At 59.2% G+C, this 17,166-nt stretch overlaps 1 protein-coding gene across 1 annotated transcript; it reads right to left on the bottom strand.

Annotated features, from left to right (window-relative positions):
- Window positions 1-833: 833 nt before the first annotated feature.
- On the bottom strand, window positions 834-15,279 carry PALD1 (phosphatase domain containing paladin 1). The gene is made up of 20 exons (XM_086752595.1): window positions 15,149-15,279; window positions 11,019-11,216; window positions 10,762-10,864; window positions 10,401-10,580; window positions 10,169-10,324; window positions 9,880-10,040; window positions 9,696-9,771; window positions 9,312-9,463; window positions 9,129-9,222; window positions 8,933-9,037; window positions 7,604-7,699; window positions 7,252-7,386; window positions 6,409-6,525; window positions 6,145-6,324; window positions 5,531-5,728; window positions 5,278-5,418; window positions 5,048-5,119; window positions 4,718-4,858; window positions 2,486-2,641; window positions 834-1,051 (listed from the first exon to the last, which is right to left on the bottom strand). The coding sequence occupies exons 2-20, from the start codon at window positions 11,204-11,206 to the stop codon at window positions 902-904; spliced, it is 2,601 nt and encodes an 866-aa protein (XP_086608721.1). The 5' UTR covers window positions 11,207-11,216; window positions 15,149-15,279; the 3' UTR covers window positions 834-901.
- Window positions 15,280-17,166: the final 1,887 nt, after the last annotated feature.

Here is a 17,166-nt window from a genome sequence, read left to right on the forward strand (position 1 = left end):
TGAAAGCCCCGCTCCCCCTACGCTGGGACCCCCGATCACCTGGGAGACTGAGCTGGCTTTCTGCCTCCCCAGCCTGGGGAAAAAGAAGAAATAAATACAGCACGGTTGATTTTCCACGTTCAAACGCGTTCCCATCTCCAAGGCTTTTTTTTTTTTTTTTTTCTCTCCCCCACCCCCCCAGGCAATTACTTTTGGAAATCGCTTGTTAGGACGGTGGGAAAGCAGAAAGAAACCTTTGAGCAGCCCCCCCAGCCCAAGTGACGCAAAGCTTCAGCCTTCGTTACCCAGATTAAAGGGGTTGGGATTTCCTAAGCAATTAAAAAAACCCTGCTTAATTAAGTCAGGGCTACGGGGCAGGACTTTCAAGAGTTGGTGCCGGGGGGCAGGTCCGCAGCCCGGCAGAAAGCGAAGGAGCCTGCAGGAGACGCGCTGCGGCTCCGTGAAGACAGAAAGCTCCGTTAAAAAGAAAAAAAAAAGAGGGAAAAAAAAAAAAAAAAACCCCAGCATCAGCAGCCTCTTGTGTTTAAAAAAATAAAAAGTAAAACTAAAATGCATGGTTAAGTCGAAAAAAACGAGGGACCTCTTGGGAATTGGAGCCCTCCTCTGCATCTTAACGTTTTTTAACATTTTTTTTTCACTCTTCCCTTTCTCCTTTCCTTATAATATATATACACACATAGGTGCGCACATAAATATATATTTGTGTGTGCATGCTGCCTAAAAGGATTGATTTTGGATTTTTTTTTTTTAATTTACAATATTTTTATTGCGTCCAAAAGAACCCCAGAAATCCCCACGCTCTACGGCAGTTGCGGGGCTCGCCCCTCCCCTCCCCACACCCCCCAGTTTTGGGGAAAACGGTCTTTTTCCTCTCTCCCACCCCCCCCCCCCAACCCCGAGCCTACACGAAGTCGCCGCGGAAAGGGCGGGAGGTGGCCGCCTGCGCCTGCCAGCGGCCCCGCAGCGTGCACAGGGACTTGCCCTCCAGGCTCTCCAGTTCTGGGAAACCCAACTGGTTCAGGATCTCGTAGACCCCCGCCACCGCCGCCACCTGAAAAACAGGAGGAGAAGCAGAATTTAACTCCCCCCCAGCATCCTTGGGATGCTTTTTATACGCCGCTTCCCGGCTGCCGGGGTCAGGCGCTGCAGGGTTTGTTGGCTTTGGCACCCTCCCGCCAAAAAGCCACAACGGTGCCTTGTTTTGGCGAAAAACGCCGGGATTATGCAGCGGGAGCGGGCGCTTTGGGGGTCAAAGGCTCCTTTTATCCGCGGGCTGGGTGTGTTTTCCCCCCGCCTCCAGAGAATGGGAGGGCCGCGGGGCCGAATGTAAAACCATGCATGGAAGATGCAGCAGTGAAAGATGCAGCAGTGAAAGATGCAGCAGCATTGGAAGGTGCAGCAGGATTGGAAGGTGATGCGGCAGTAAAAGATGCAGCATTGGAGGACGCAGCAGTAAAAGATGCAGCAGCATTGGGAAGGTGCAGCATGGGAGAGATGTGGCACAGGAAAGATGCAGCACGGGAAAGATGCAGCAGCATGGAAAAGATGCAGCAGCATGGAAAAGATGCGGCATGGCATGATGCAGCATGGGAAGATGCAGCATGGGAAGATGCAGCACGAGGAAGATGCAGCATTGGGAAGATGCAGCATTGGGAAAATGCAGCACGGGGAAGACACGGCATTGGGAAGATGCAGCACAGAGAGAAGCAGAATGGAAAGACGCAGAACGGAGAGATGCAGCACTGGAAGACGCAGCAGCATTGGAGGATGCAGCAGTGAAAGATGCAGCAGCATTGGAGGATGCAGGATTGGAGGATGCCGCATGGGAGGATGCAGCACGGGAGAGATGCAGCATGGGAGAGATGCAGCATTGGAGAGATGCAGCATTGGAGGGTGCAGCATTGGAGGATGCAGCAGTAAAAGCTGCAGCAGCACCGGAGGATGCAGCAGCAAAAGATGCAGCAGCGTTGGAGGAAGCAGCATTGAAGGAAGCAGCATTGGAGAATGCAGCAGGAAAAGACGCATTTCAGCCCACGCAGCCGGCATCGCACACCTCCGCTAAAACACGCTCCAGCCCCAGCCGCCGCCTCCCCCAACGCCGCCCGGCAATGCAAACAGCGGCATAACCGGGATGCCGCGCCGGGGTGGGCACCCGTCCTCGCCGCGGCCCCTTCCAGCCAGATGGGGAGGGAGGCGGACGGTGAGCGGAGCTGGCAGCCGCCGCTTTCATCTCCCGCCCGGCGGATCAAACACGCCAATACGAATTAGCGGCGCCGGCGGAGGCGAGCGAGAGGGACGAGGTTTTTCCCACAAAGGCAGGCGCTGCCCGCTTAGCGCCGGGCAAACCCGGGGAGAGAAAAAAAGACTCCTGAGCTCTCCACAATAAAGGGCTGCGTATAAAAAAAAAATAAATAAAGATGGGGGGAGTTGCTTCGCGGCACCCTGTAAATACGAGGCCGGTGGCTCCGGCAGGCAAAAGCCTCACCTCGCGCATCCAGAGGCTGAAGGGCCGCTGCCAGGAGGTCTTCTTCTCCAGATGCAGGTAGGAGTTGAAGAGGATCAGGTAGATGTAGCGCTCCAGGTACTGCAGGCTCCTCAGCCGCAGCGTCCGCGTCCCCTTCTCGTCCTTGCCCGACTTCCCCTGGAAGGAGCAAGACACCGTGGGCTGAGGCGGTACCCGCATTCCCGGTCCGCATCCACGGCCCCGTTCTCCATCCCACGTGAGATCTCCATCCTACCACCCCGGCTTCCCGCCGTGGAGGCTTTGGGGACAAAAATAAGCCTCTGCCACCGGGGCTTGGCGGTCCAGGCTCTCATTACCTCGTGGTTTCCAGCGGATAAAATCTTCCCCTTCACTGTCCAACCCCCCCAAAATAGAGGAGGGAGCGCTTAAACGCGTGCCCGAGGGGCAGGAATAGATGCCCAAGTGCAAACTGTACCCGAAAGGGTGAGCTCCTGGGCCGCGAAGCGTTTCTCCAGGGGAAAATAAAAAAAAAAAAAAATGTAAAAGGGTCCCTTTCCAACATCCCCTGGTTGGATTCGGCCTCCGCCGCCGGAGCAGGAGAGGCCACGGCAGCCACCCAGCGCCCCGCTCCGAGGCTGGGGACCGTCACACCTCCTATTATTGTATTATTTAATACATATAAAATAATATATACTATTATTACAGCCCTTATTTTAAGGACAGATGAGCCCTGCAGCAATGCCCCTGCCAGGAATTAATAAATAATCGATAATCAATAAGGAATAAAGAGCCAGCCGGCGTAAAAAAAAAAAAATCCCCAAAAGCAGCAATTCCTCACTCCGGTGCCAGCACCAACCCGCTCCCAGGGGGACAAGCAAGCTCCGCTTTCTCTACGTCCTGTTATCCTATTATTTATCATTTTATTATCTTATCCTCTTTACTTTTTCTTTTCTAGAACTATTTTTATAATTTTATTATCTTATCCTCTTTACTTTTTATTTTATTGTCCTATTACTTATCATTCTGTTATATTATTCTATTTAATTTTTATTTTATCATCCTGTTATTTATCATTTCATTACCTTATCCTATTTAAATTTTATTATATCATCCTATTATCTATCATTTCGTTCTCCTATTATTTATTATTTTCCCACACCCTCCTATTTTTTCCCTCCCAGTTAGGGGCGGGAAGGGGTAGGAACAAACCCAACCAAGGACCAAAACGCCTTTTCCTTCCCTCCCGCTCGCCCTATCCCTGGGAATCATCTCCCGGCACGCTCCAAAACGGCAAAGCCTGGGAAGCCTGCCTAGGGCTATGCAATTCCTGGAGTTCTCCGAGCTGCCCATCACTGGGGGAAAAAAAAAAAAAATTAGAAATAAAAATTGAAAAGCATTTGCGCGTGCATCCCTCCAGCCCAGCCAAATCCGACGGGATGGATGAGGGAAACGCAAAAGGCAGGCGGCGACGGAAGGCTCGTCCTTGGGCAGAGCGTGCGGGCGGAGCGGATGACTCCCTGCTTATCTCGCTTCCCACCCGGGGCGAGTTGGATACGGTTTGTCTGGAAACAGGATACGGCCCAGGAACACCCACGCGCTGGTCCCGGAGAGCCAAGCGTCGGGATAAAGGGGCGAGGAGGTGGCGGGAATTGTCTTCCAGAAAAAAAGAGTTAAAAAACCCCAAATCTAAAAAAATTATATTTTCTTCCCTTCATCAGCTGCACAGAAGCTCCCAGGTAAAACCAAGCCGTGGCCGGCCGTGGGACGATGGCTCTTGCGTGGGCATGGATGGGTCCCCTCCCGAAAATGGGGTCCCTTCTCCAGCTCAGAGGAGCCTTCGGGGCTGGGAATGGAATGGGATGGACCGGCCCTGCCCTCTGCCGGCTGCACGGCACTGGAGGGCTGGGATGCAGGATGGGATGCGGGATGCCGGGTGGGATGCGGGAAGGTGCCAGATGGGTGGGATGCGGGATGCCGGGTGGGATGCGGGATGTGGGATGGCACCAGACAGGCAGGATGCTGGCCAGGATGCAGGACGGCACCGGGCAGGTGGGACACAGGACAGCACGGGGTGCAAGACAGCACTGGGTGACCAAGACCAAAAAGAGCCCTGGCACCTCTCCAGTGACGTGCCGGAAAGCTTCAGCCCAAGAAACCAGCCACCTTCAGCGGGGCTGGTCCCGGAGCCGGCTGCAGCCTCCGGGATCGGATCCCGTGCCACCGGGGAAGAGAAGGCGCGTGGGAACGGCTCACCTGCCGGTAGGTGCAGATGATGATCTCTCGGAGGTGGTAGTGCATGGGTGTCATGGTCTCGCTGACGGTGTCCAGGGCCATGTCCACTTCCTTCTTCATCCGGTGACCGTCGGGCAGGAGCTGGACCACCTTCATCACCACCTGAGATGGAGACGATGGAGATGATGGAGATGATGGGGCTTCACCGGGTGCCTCCTCGCCTCCACCTGACTGCTCCGTCCCTGCCCGGAGAGAGGACCCAGCCCCTCCAAAAACACCGCTGTGGCTAGGGAAGCAAGGTGCAGGCTTGGAAGGGGGACCCCTAAACCCGAGTCAGGCCCAAGGACTCACCTCGAACTCCCCTTTGGTGTACTTGGCGTCAGGCACGCTGACGATTTCCTCCTCGCTCATCTCGGGGATGCCCTGGGGTGGTCAGAGAGGGTCGGGACGTTAGGGGCTGCACGGCACCCTCTCCACTGCCCACCAGCAGAAATGTAGACCCTGAACCCAAACCACCAGGACCCCCGGCATCCTCCACATCTCCCCAGCAGCCCCGGCTCCAGCCCGACCCCGGTACTCACGTTGAAGTGCCAGAGGGTGAGGACAGCAATGACCATGGCCGTGGTGGTCCTGCCCTGGCCACTGGAGCAGTTGAAGACGAAGGCTGCCTGCGAGTCCTCGGCCAGAGCACTCTTCATCGCCTCCAGCAGCCGGTCAAAATCCTGCCGGGAGCAACGTCAGGGTTTTTTTTTTGGATGGGTGCAGCCCATCTCCCCCGTAGCAGCAGGGACGATTCGGGGAGGAGGCAGCGGCGCCATCCTGACCCCGGGGTACCTGCTCCTTGGGAGCGCAGAAGTCAGGGATGGGGATGCGGCGGTAGGTGAGGCCCTGGCAGGCGTTCTTCTGCTGGCTGAATATCTCCTGCGTGGTCAGGCAGCTCTTGAACATCTTCATCTGCTTCTCCGCTTCCAGGTAGACCTCCAGCCACTTCTGGCACTTCAGCAGGTCGCCCTTCAGAGTAGCCTCCAGTTTCTGCAGAGGACCGAGAAAACCTCACCGTAAGACTTGCTCGTCTTAAATTTTTCAGGATTTTAATCATTTTTGGTGTTGTTTTTTTTTAAATGCAGGCTGACACTCCTCTCAAACACCCCGCAGCCAGCGCAAAACCCCGCACCAAGTCCCGGCCACCGCTTCTCCCACGACCACAGTCCCCACCGTGCTCAACGGGAACCCTCAGGAGCATCATCTCCCCAACCGTCCCGGGGCAGCTCCTCCACGCTGCCGCCGGCAGCCACGCTCCTCCGCTGCCTGTCTCCTCTGGAAACGCAGCTGGGAACATCCGCTCTCCTTTTCCCGGCTGCCTTCTTCCGGGGAGGACCTCCGCCTCGCTCTGCCCGAGGCAGAAACCTCCAGCACACCCGGCGTCTCCACGGTGGGCAGGAGCTCACCTCCAGTTGCTGGGGCGAGGCGACGGGCACGGGGATCGGCTCCTCCAGGTGCCCCGGCTCCCGTAGCGTATAGATCTGCTCGTTCCCCTCCAGGACAACTTCTTCCCGGAGGTTGATCCAGAGGACGCGGCCGTGCTTCCTCTTGGCGTCCGTCAGGTACCGCAGGACGCTCCCCAGGGTCTAGGGGAAGGGGGGGGGGCGAGGGTGAGGGGAGGGCTAGGAGCTCGCCCGCCCACCCGCCCGCAGGGCGCGGGCACCCCTCACCTTGGAGCTGGGCTGCGCCGTCCCGTAAACGGGCATCTTGGGCACCCGTCGGAAGTTGGCCACGCTCATCTCCTTGGCGGTGCTGAGCACGTCCGGGCAGAAGCGTTCATCCGCCACCTGCAACAGAGCGAAGCCTGGGCAAGGGGTTCGCGTCCCCTCCCACCGCGCCACAACCTGGTCCCCGCTCAGGAGAAGACTCCAAACCCTTCCAATGCCAGCAAGCTGGGGCTCAAAGCTGCACGGCCACGGTTCGGAGGCGGGACCCCAACAGCCTTGCCCTCCTTCGCCCCATCGTGGTGTGAGAAAGCTCACGTCCCGGGATGCTCCGGCATCCCGGCACCCTGGGTCCATGGGGTTGGACGCATCTGTGTGCACAGGGGGTCACACGCCCATCCTTGCAGAGGATGCAGGCAGGACGTGGACTGGAGACCCTAAAAAGTACCTAGAGACCCCAGCACGCCCATCCTTGTGGAGGATGCGGGCAGGACATGGACTGGAGACCCCAATGAGGACCTGGAGACCCCAACATGCCCATCCTTGCGGAAGATGCAGGCAGGATGTAGAACGGAGGTGGCCAACACAGACCTGAACCCCAACACGAACCTGGAGACCTCCAACAGAGACCTGGAGATCCCCAACACAGACCTGGAGACCTCCAACATGGACCTGAGACCCCCAATACGGACCTGAGACCTCCAACACGGACCTGGAGACCTCCAGACCCGCCCTACGACAGGGGAAACCCCTCGTTTCTCCTACCCCCAAAACCTCTTTGAGGGTGAGCGTCCCAGGAAGGCGCCGTTCTGGCCAGCCCCATCCCAGCATCCAGGACGGAGCACTCACCAGCACCCGTGTCCCCTTGGTGACGATATCCCCGGTGAGCGTGAGCTCGGAGGCGTTCATCTCCGCCTGCAGCCGGTACAGCTCCGGGTGCCGACACATCCACCTGCTGAAGCTGAGGGCAAAGCCCAGGGGGTACTGCCGGCGGCGGTGGGGGGGGAGACCGGGGAAGCGGGGGGGACGCGCCGTCAGCCTGGGCTCACGCGCATCCCACCGAAAAAAAATACCCCTGCGTTTGCTTGGGAAACTCGGAGCTGGAGACCCCTTCCCTCCCGTTACGCAGAGAAATAATAAAAAAAAAAAAAGCAAAAGAGGAGTTTTTTGGGGTGGGGGGGGGGTTATTTTATTTTTTTACCTGCTCGTGAAGGTAGTAGTTGAAAGCAATCAAGTAGAAGTAGCGCTCCAGGCTCTGCAGGGTCCTCTGCAGGAAGTATTCTTTGGTGCTGCTGCCCTGAAAGCGAAGGCCGGTGGGATTCGGGACGCCCCACGCCCACCGTTCCCCCAGCCCTGAGCCGGAAAAAATCCCTGCGCACGCCTGCTTGCGGCTGGCTTGGAAGAATCAAGAAAGAACCAAACAGGCCCGAGGTATATATATATTATTTTTTTTTTTAATGCAGCAGGTTTTGGGGAGAAAAGGGGCAAAAATACCATTTAAGCCTCCCAGAATGGTTTTTTAATGCCTTCACCAAGCTGCTTGTCCAAAAAGAACCCACTTCCACAGCCGAAGGTGAGCGGGAAACCAAAAAATCCACTCTGGAATAATTTTTTTTTTTTTTTTTCTTCTTCTTTAAACGCAACATTTCCCGTTTTCCATACGAAACGACGCGTACGGACGTAGATTTGCGTTCCGGCTCGAACAAGCCCAGGGACGCGGCGGGAGCGGGTCCAACCGGACCCGACGGGACAATTCCGTTATCCAGAGGCTAACGGGAGGTTGGAACCCGAGGGAAGAGGGGGGGTTGCTTGATGCAAGGTCCTCCCCGCACCCCGACCACCTCCGCGGCCCGGTGACGTCCACGAGCGTCCCCCCCATTCCACTCAGGATCCGACGAAAAATCCTACGGGATGGGGTTTTACAGGCCAGGTTTGGGGTGGTTTTTTGACGGCCGAGCATCAGCCCTCCTCCCTTCCTCATCCTCCTCGGCTCTCAGCAGATTTTCCTGGCCGCTCGCCATTGTTTAAACCTGTTCTTGCTCCGAGCGGCCTTCAAATAAACACAGCCTGGCCGCTAATTTACGGCAATCCCCCTCCGCCCCGGCCTGTTCGGGTTCCCCGGCGTCGAGGATGACACAGAGTAGCCTTCCTCAGCGGGGAAAGGCTCGGAGCTTCACCCGCCGCACACGAGAGCGGCACCAAACAGACCCAAATTTGCCCCAAAAGGGGGTTAAAATTTGGGGTTTGCCACAAAAGAGGGTGGCAAAAAAAAAAAAGGACTTACTGTCAAATCCCAGCCTGCTCCATTTTATGGCTCAAACAATTGGGGAAAAAAAAAATAAATTAAAAAAAAAAAAAAAAAGAGAGGAGCTCCACAACCTTCCAGGTTTCACGTCCCTGGGAAATTTCCAGCTCACAGGAAGCTTCGGATTCCCAGAATTTACATTCTTCTGGTCCTCGTGCGAAAACAGCGTGATAAATCGCCCCGCGCGGGCAGCGTGCGTCCCAGCGCTCCCCCTCCTCAGCGTACCTGGATCTGATAGTCCTCCCCGATCCCTTCCAGCTTCTTCTTGTACTCGTAGATGGCCTCCTTCATGTCGTGCATCTCCGAGCAGGCGGCGACAGCACCGTCCACCTTGGCGGGAGCAAGCGGAAAATCGCTCAGCGAGCCCCGCGTGGAGGGGGGGGGACCCCATCAGTGCCCACCGGCGAGGGCACCCCCTTACCTCCTCGACGATCTGCTGGCCTTTGGGGACCGTCTCGACGAAGGTCTGGATGACCCGAAGCCTGTCCCTGGCTGTTTTTGGCGGATGGGGGAGGCTGGGTGGGGGGAAGAAGAGGGAGATCAAACCGGCCCCAGGGGCATGGGCATCCCCCCCGTTCCCAGCCCCGGGGGCTGCCCCACTTACTCGAGCTTCTGGGTGGCTCCTCGGTGGTGGTGGTGGAGGACGAGTGTGCCCATGGCCATGGCCAGGTTGGTCCTGCCCACGCCGGTCTGGCAGCCGAAAAGGAGCGCTGGCGGGGGTCTGCCGGGGTCCCGCAGCAGCAGGCTGGGGCTCTCCTAGGATTGGGGGTGGAAAAAGAGATGGGGAGGCATCCAGGAGAGCCGGGTCTACCACCACCATGCTGTCCTCCAGCATGGCCAACAGGAACGGGAACGGGATGCAACCGCGGGTGGCACCAAGCCAAAACCAGAGAAGATGCCCTCAGGGAGCCACACTCCCCAGCACGGCATGGGGAGCAAATCCCGAAACAACGCGGGCCCGCAGACGGGGAGCTTCGGCTCGGCTCACCCTGAGGCAGCAGATGAAGGCGTCGAACTGCTCCTCCAAAGGGGCTCCCTCGGCAGGCAGGGGCAGCCGGTGGTACCTGCCGGGCACGGGGACAACCCTCGTTAGGAGGAGGGGGCCGTGGCGTCACGGGGAATTTGTCCCCACCATGGAAAGGCGTGAGGATGAGGAGGAGGAAGGGCAGCACCTGTAGGAGGGCAGGAGGAAGACGGGCCGGCGGTAGACCTCCTCCGTCACCTGGATGTCCTCCTCGCGCTGCACCCGCACGGTGTGGGGCTCGTCCCGCAAGCGCTCGACGTCATTGTAGACGTAGTAGGCGCCCTCGCTCAGCTGCGCGAAGTCATGGATCTACGGGAAGGTGGGGACCACCATCAAAACCACCACCTCCGATGACCCTCCTCCATCCACCTTCGAGGCGGGGACGGTGGTAGGGACAGACGCTGGGCTGATGACCCCCATCCCGCCCCACACCTCACCTCCTTGCGGATGGCCAGCTCCAGGCTCTCCGCCGGCGGCCCCCGCTGTAGGTTCTCATGAAGGTTCTCCTTGCCCCGGGGGGTGTAGGACACAAAGTCCCCCTCTGACCTCAGGAAGACCACAGGCTCCTCGCGGACACAGAAGAAGACGCACTCCTGGAAAAAGAGGGAATTGAGGCTGCCCAGAAGCATTCCTGCCTTTTTCCACCCCAATTTCCACCCTCCCACCAACCTTGTGGCCTTCTCTCTGCAGCTTCTGCAGCACGAGCTTGAAGCCATTGAGGCTGGGTTGCCCCATGCCGAAGACGGCGTAACCTCCTCCGGCTTGCCGGAAATTGGGAGCGCCGCAGCTGCCGGTAGTGTTCAAGACGTCTAATTTGCCGTAAACATCCCTGACCATGAAATATTTCCCCTGGAAAACGAGACGGGCAGAGAGGAGATGGGGAACGAGCGGACTCGAGCAAGGAGGCTTGAAGGTAGGTGGGAAGAAGAGTGGCTTTGTCTTGGTGGTCTTCAAAATCAGACCCAAAAAAAAAGAAAAGCTGAGGTCACCAAACCCCAAGGTTTTGTCACGGGGCGGCGGCGACGCTCACCTGCACGAGGTAGTGTTCCAGCGCGGCCTCGGAAATGCGTCCCACCGTGTAGTTGGCCTTCAGGAGGTCGTCGTGGATCTGAAACTCCTCCCTGCAGTTGTACCTGCCGAAGCCACGTGCAGAAAAAAAAATAATAATAATGGCATAGGTAAATATCATTAAAAAAAAAAAAAAAAGCAGTATTTAGGGATGATGGCGTAGAAAACCGAGGTCCGGAGATGACAGCGAGGTGACGCAGGAGGCTGCTGAGGACTTACGTGATGACCACGGGCGCCACTCTGTTGGTGATGATGGACTTGGCCTTGCTGTTGTGGAGCCCCAAGGTCTGGAAGGAGTGGATGCTGAGGGAGCGCTGGTCCTCCATGCCGCCGTCGCCCGGCGCCCCGCTCTCCGGTTGGGATGGCGAGACCGTCTGCTGCGCCGCGCTGGCCGTCGTACCCATCATCCGCGGGCGGCTGCGCCGGGACGAGGAGGTGACGGCAACGACGGAGGGGAAAACAAGGAGAGAAGGAGAGGGAAGAGGAATTATTTTTTTTCTTTTTTACCCACTGTCCCCAGGGAGTTTGTCCCTAAACGTGGATGAAAGCCGAAGGGGCAGCCCGGGGCGGGGAGGCTGGCGGCGGCCAGGAGCATCCTGCCACACTCCAGCGATCCAGGACAATGCGCCGACTGTCCGCGCCAGCCGGGGCCGGATCCCCGCCACCGACGGAACGAGGGGTGGCAAGGGGGTAGCCTGGGAGAGAAAAAAAATTTTAAAAATCCACCAAAAAAACCTCTCTGCCCGCCCGTACCCAGGTGGTTCCCAATAAAATTCTCCTTCCTGCCGATGCTGGATGGGGAATAACCCCGGTGGCATCCGAAAGGGGATGGTAGCTGCTCTCGGAAGCGACGGGCGGCGCTGGGAAAAGAGGGGTGGCTTTTAAACCCAGCCCCCCCAAACGCTTCTGCAAGCCCCTTTCAGCTGCCTCGCAAGCGGTACGGGATCACTCCTTCCCCGCGATCCCCGGGAATGCCATGCCCCCGGCAGCTGCGAATGCTTCCAGCGGGGGAAAAGCCTCCGGAAAATGTGCTATTTCCAGAGCGGCCGTGCCCCGGCCACAGATTTTTTTTTTTTTCCCCCCTCCTCCCCATCTTCCTTCCCCTGCTCCGCGGAAAACTTGTTGCCGTAGCGGGAATTTTCTGCACCATTAGGCCGCCCGGTTTCTTTTACACGCGGGAGAAGGGGAGGGAAAAAGAAAAAATATCCCAGCTGCTTCAAGCCAGGGCCATTTCTCCAAGCCCCCTCCTGCTTTTCTTTCACATGAGCACTGTTGAGGTGAAAAATAACGAAAAAAAAAAGATAAATATACGGTGGGTTTGGGTGTTTCAGAGCAGGCGCTCACGGCTTTGGACAGAACGCCCTTTTTTTGTAATTTTTTTTTCCCTTATTTTGCTCAGAATCGGCGCGTCTCCTCAAAAGCAGCCGGCGCGGTCGCCCACCTTGGCCGTAATTCCCCCCGGGGATTATTTTTTCACCGCGCCGGCAACTAACAGCTGTAAAATACGCCGGGTAGGTTTGGAAACGGGCTTTGGAATGGAGAGGGGGAATCACATTTTGGCTTCTTTCCCCCCATTTTTTGGTCGGGGCAGGCGAGCGTCTTCTAGAAAGCACCGAAATTACCCAAAACGGGCGCTGTGGGCGACCGCTCCGAGCCGGAGGAGCCGCAGCCGGCAGCGGGATGCCGCTCGAGCATCCCGAGGAGACGGCTGGCGGGCTCCACGGCCTCTCCTGTCCCACCTATGTCACGACGACGTACGGTGCTCAGCTCTCCACCCCGGGCTCACCTCCGCTCCCCGGGAACCTGGCGAGGACTCAAAGCCGGAGCCAAACAATGGCCTAAATATATAAATGGGGGCGGGGAGGGGGGCGGTGTGGCGGGGCTGCAGCTGCAGGATGCATCTGCCCCCGGCCGCCGCGATGAGGAGGAAGCGTGCGCTTGCCCGGTCGCCTCATTGTCAGCAGGAAATAAATCAAGTCAATCTCCCTCCGTGCGTCCCCAGGTTATTTTATAGGTGGGATTTTTTTTTTTTTTTTTTTTAAATAAAATGCAAAGCCCTTTGGGAAGCAGCAGCAACCGCAGCATCCTCCGAAACACATCCACCCCTCTCCCCGGGGCAGCCCTAGCAGTTTTTCGGTAGCGAGCCGGGACGGATGCATCCAGGAGGGATCGGGGGGCAGCCAGCACCGCTGACCCAAGCGAGGAGGCAGGAAACACCGCAGCGGCCGGCAGGAAGGCCCAGCGCTGCCGGAGGGGCATCGCCGAATCCCAGAGGAAGCGTCGGAGCCGAGCCCCCGCGTGCTCTTTAACCCTCTTTTGCAAAATTAAAAAAGAAAAATAAAATAAATAAATCGGCAAAAATAAAATAAAGCAGAAACAGCAAGCCCTTCGCCAGCGGAGCTCGCGCGTGTCGGGAAATATCCCAGAGCAGCGGCTGCGTGGGAACCGGGCTCCTGTTGTTCCAGGTGATGCCGGAAGGAAGCAGCTTGGCTTATTAAAAAAAAAAAAAATAAAATAAAATAAAAATAATAAAGCAAAAAGGAAAGGTGAGAAATGACAAATTAAGCCCCGGCTTATTCAAAGCGCATCGCTCGCCCGCCTTGCTGCGAGGAGAAATACGGCGAGGAAGCAACGCGACCCAAAATGCCTTAAACCGCCGGCCGGCCGGGGCGTTTCGGGAAGGCGAGGGCTATGATTTTGCGCTATTCATAGCTCACCGCCGCCTGCCCTCCCGACGAGGGGGGAAAAGTTTGGCGGAGCGACGGAGGCCGGCTCCGTTTACAGGAGACGGAGAGGGGGGGATCGCTTTCCCCGAGCCGCAGCACCTTTCGGAAGACAAGCGGCACCTTATGCGCGGCCGGCGTCGCGCGCTGGGCGCTTTCGCACGCGGCGGCGGCACGGGGCGCTACGCTCCTTTCTCCCCCCACCCCGCTTTCTTAAATAAAGCGAAATCGAGCGGATTCCGGAGGAGGTTTCGCTCAGGATGGAGACCTGCCGGATATTTTTAGGCTCCGTGTCGCTCGTGCAAAGACATATTCACTTCCTGCCTTCCAGGAAGGAAATGTCCCACCGCCGCAACGCCCGCACGCTCCCAGCACGGACACCCCAAAACCTGCTGCCCCCCCGACCCCGTACCCCACCGCCCCATCCGTCGCAACCGGGATGCAGCTCGGGACGCGACGAGGACCACGGTGCGGAGCGCTGCGGGGAGAAGAGGCGGCGTTCACCGCCCCGGCGCTAAAGGGGAAAGGGTGGAGGAAAGGGGTCCGGAAAAATCCGGCAGCCATAGGAAACGCAGCTTGGATGGAGTTTCTGGAAGTTTTCGCAGGGCATCCTCCGCGTCCCGGCTCCGCCCGGGGCGACGGGGCGGCGAGGGTGTCCCCGTCCCGCACAGACCTCCACGACGTACCCCCGGGGAACTCATCACCGGGTGATCCCAGCTTCCCGCCACCTCCCAAAACAGGAGGCTGAGGAGCCAGACCCCGCAGCCGGATGCTCCCCAAGCCACGAAGGGGCTGCGCTGACATCCACTCCTCTTCCTCCTCCGTCTTCATCCTCCAGCGCGGAGCCAGGCTCCCCATTTCAGAGCTTGCTCCTCAAATGTTTTTTGGGAGGGAGAGGGTGTAAGGGAGGCAGCCGAGGGGCGCAAACCCCCAAACTCACTTTGGGGAGCTCCGGTGGCAGCGGGGATGGCCTGGGTCAGCCTCCTGCGGGGCTGGCATCCGGCCAGCGAGAGGGACAGAAAAACTCATTTTAAATAGGAAAAGGGACAAGAAGAGTGACGAGGACACTGCCAGGGGGGGACACACGGGGCCCCGAAATTGCTCATCTACCAATTTTCTCGAGGTTCGAAGCACAGAGAGGAGAAACCCACCCTGGGGGGGATTTGGGTACTTCATGCCCACGCTGTGGGGTTTGAGGTTTTGGGGCAAAATAAAGCTTCGCCCCCCCAAAAAAAAAACCTCATCCCCTGCCTCACGCACACGGCTGGGAAATGACCCCCCCTCTCCCCGGGGAGGGGATGCGTGCGGGAGCTGGCACCGGATGGGGGGATGCCTGGCCGGTTATGGGAGTGTCCGGTACCGGGGTGGGGGGGCGGATGCGGGGTCTTGCGTGGGGGGGATGCTCGGTCCCGGGGACGGGGCGAATGCCCGGGACCAGGATGGGGGGTGTTGCTCGGTCCAGGGCGGGGGATGCCTGGCCCCTGGAAGGGGATGCCCGGTCCCGGGAAGGGGGGGATGCTCTGTCCCGGGAAGGCGGGGGGGATGCTCGGTCCCGGGAAGGGGGGGGATGCTCGGTACCGGGGAGGGTCGGGGGGGGGGATGCTCGGTCCCGGGGGGTCGCGGTACCTGGCGGTGGGTCCGGTCTCAGCTCCCTCGCCGGGCTGTCCGCGCCGTCCGGTGCCCCATGGGGCCGGGGGTCGGGGGGGGGGGTGGGTAGCGGGGTGGCGGGAGCGCAGCCCCGGGGCCGCCCCGACCGGCCGAGCCTGGGCCCGGGGAGAGGAGGCGGGGGGGAAGGAGGGGCCCCGGCACAGCTCGGCCCCCACGGCACCGCCCCACGGCCCGGGACAGCCCCCGCCCCCGGCCCCGGCCCGCCCCGCCGCGCCAGCACCGCACCCCCCGGCAACGCCGGGACCCCCGCCAGCGGCACCGGACCCCTCCGGGACCCTCTGCCACGCAGCAGCCCCCACCCACAGCACGCAGCCCCCCGGGGACCCCCAGCACCCCTCTACCCACAGCACCCAGCCCCTATGGGACCCCCAGCACCCCCCCCCCCCCCATACAGCACCCAGCCCCTCGGAGACCCCTCTGCTACGCAGCACCCCCCCAGCCACAACATCCATCTCCTCGGGGACCCCCAACACCCCCCCACCCACAGCACCCAGCCCCCGTGGGTCTCCTACCCACAGCACCCAGCCCATCGGGGACCACCAGCATTCCCCCCACCCACAGCACCCATCCCTTCCTGGACCCCCAGCTCACAGCACCCCCCCACCCACAGCACTCAGCCTCTCAGGGACCCCCCAACACAGAGCAGACCCCACACACAGCACCCAGACCCTCGGGGACCCCCCTGGCATGCAGCAGCCCCCCACCCACAGCACCCCAGGGACCCCCACCCACAGCACCCAGCTCCTCAGGGACCCCCCTGGCATGCAGCAGCCCCCCACCCACAGTATCCATCTCCTTGGGGACCCCCAGCACTCAGCACCCCTCCACCCACAGCACCCGGGAGGGATGACAGCCGGTTTGGGACGCTCAGGCCCTGCCTGCCCCTTTCCGAGCCGAAACAGCTTTTTCCGCCCCAAAAACAGGACAGGAGGCCAGGATGCGGGTGATGGGGGTCATGGCGGGGGGTGCGGCTGGGTCCAGGCCAGGACTGGTGTGAGAGGTCCCGCGGGGAGCCCCTGCCCCCCACTTTAGCGCACCAAGGGGGATTGCTCCCCAAAACTCCCACATCAAAAGCGTGGCTTGGTGCGACTCTGAGGAGCGGGCCATGAGGAACCCGCGCTTTCCTCTCATTTTTAACCTCCTCGCGTGGCAACATCGTCCCGGGCCAGCCCGGGCTGAACCCTGAGCCCTCAGAGACCCCCTCCCCATCCAGGAGGACCCCAACCCCACCTCCCTCACCAGACCCCCAACGTCCCGGCGCTACAGCCTTGCTCGCGCGCAGCGCTCCCGGCAGGCACCGCCGAACGAATGTTTACGGGACGCCGAAGGGATGAAGGAAAAAAAAAAAAAAGAGGAAAAAAACGGGCTGAACGCCTTCACCGGCGCTGGGATGGTGGGCCGGGAATGTAAACGGAGCCCGGCGGCCGTCCGAAAATGGTAAGGGCTGGGAAGCAGGGCTGGAAAGTTTGTTCGTCGGCATCCTAGACACCGGCCGGGCCTAAATCCCACCCCGTTCCGCCAAATTTTACAGCCGGACGCGGCAGGGCAGACCCCAGCGGAGTCACAGGCCGCAGCCGCTCCGGTTTGAAAAAGATCGGAGCGCTGTAAATCCAACCGAGGTTTCCTCGGCTCGGCCGCGTACAAAATCACCCCGGTTTAGTCCGCTTACAGCTCACTGTCAATGAAGAATTTTGGTCCTGGACCGAAATCTCATCGATTTTTTTTTTCTTTCTTGTTTAAAATCTCCATTTTTAGCTTCCAAACCGGCCCCAAAAGCCGGGGCTCCCCGCGCACCTCACTGCTGCGGCTCCGTAAGCCAGGATTTTAAAAAATAATAATAATAATTTTTTAAAAAGCACCCCAAAATTTCGGAGGAAAACCGTTGTGGCCGCCCCGAGCTTGGCATCGCATGGGCAACGCCGCGTCAAGAGGGGAGCTCCCAAACGCCTCGTCAGCACTTTTTTCCCTTTCCCCTT

This window comes from Chlamydotis macqueenii, chromosome 7 (assembly GCF_036417535.1).
Source record: "Chlamydotis macqueenii isolate bChlMac1 chromosome 7, bChlMac1.mat, whole genome shotgun sequence".
NCBI classification, from domain to species: domain Eukaryota; kingdom Metazoa; phylum Chordata; class Aves; order Otidiformes; family Otididae; genus Chlamydotis; species Chlamydotis macqueenii.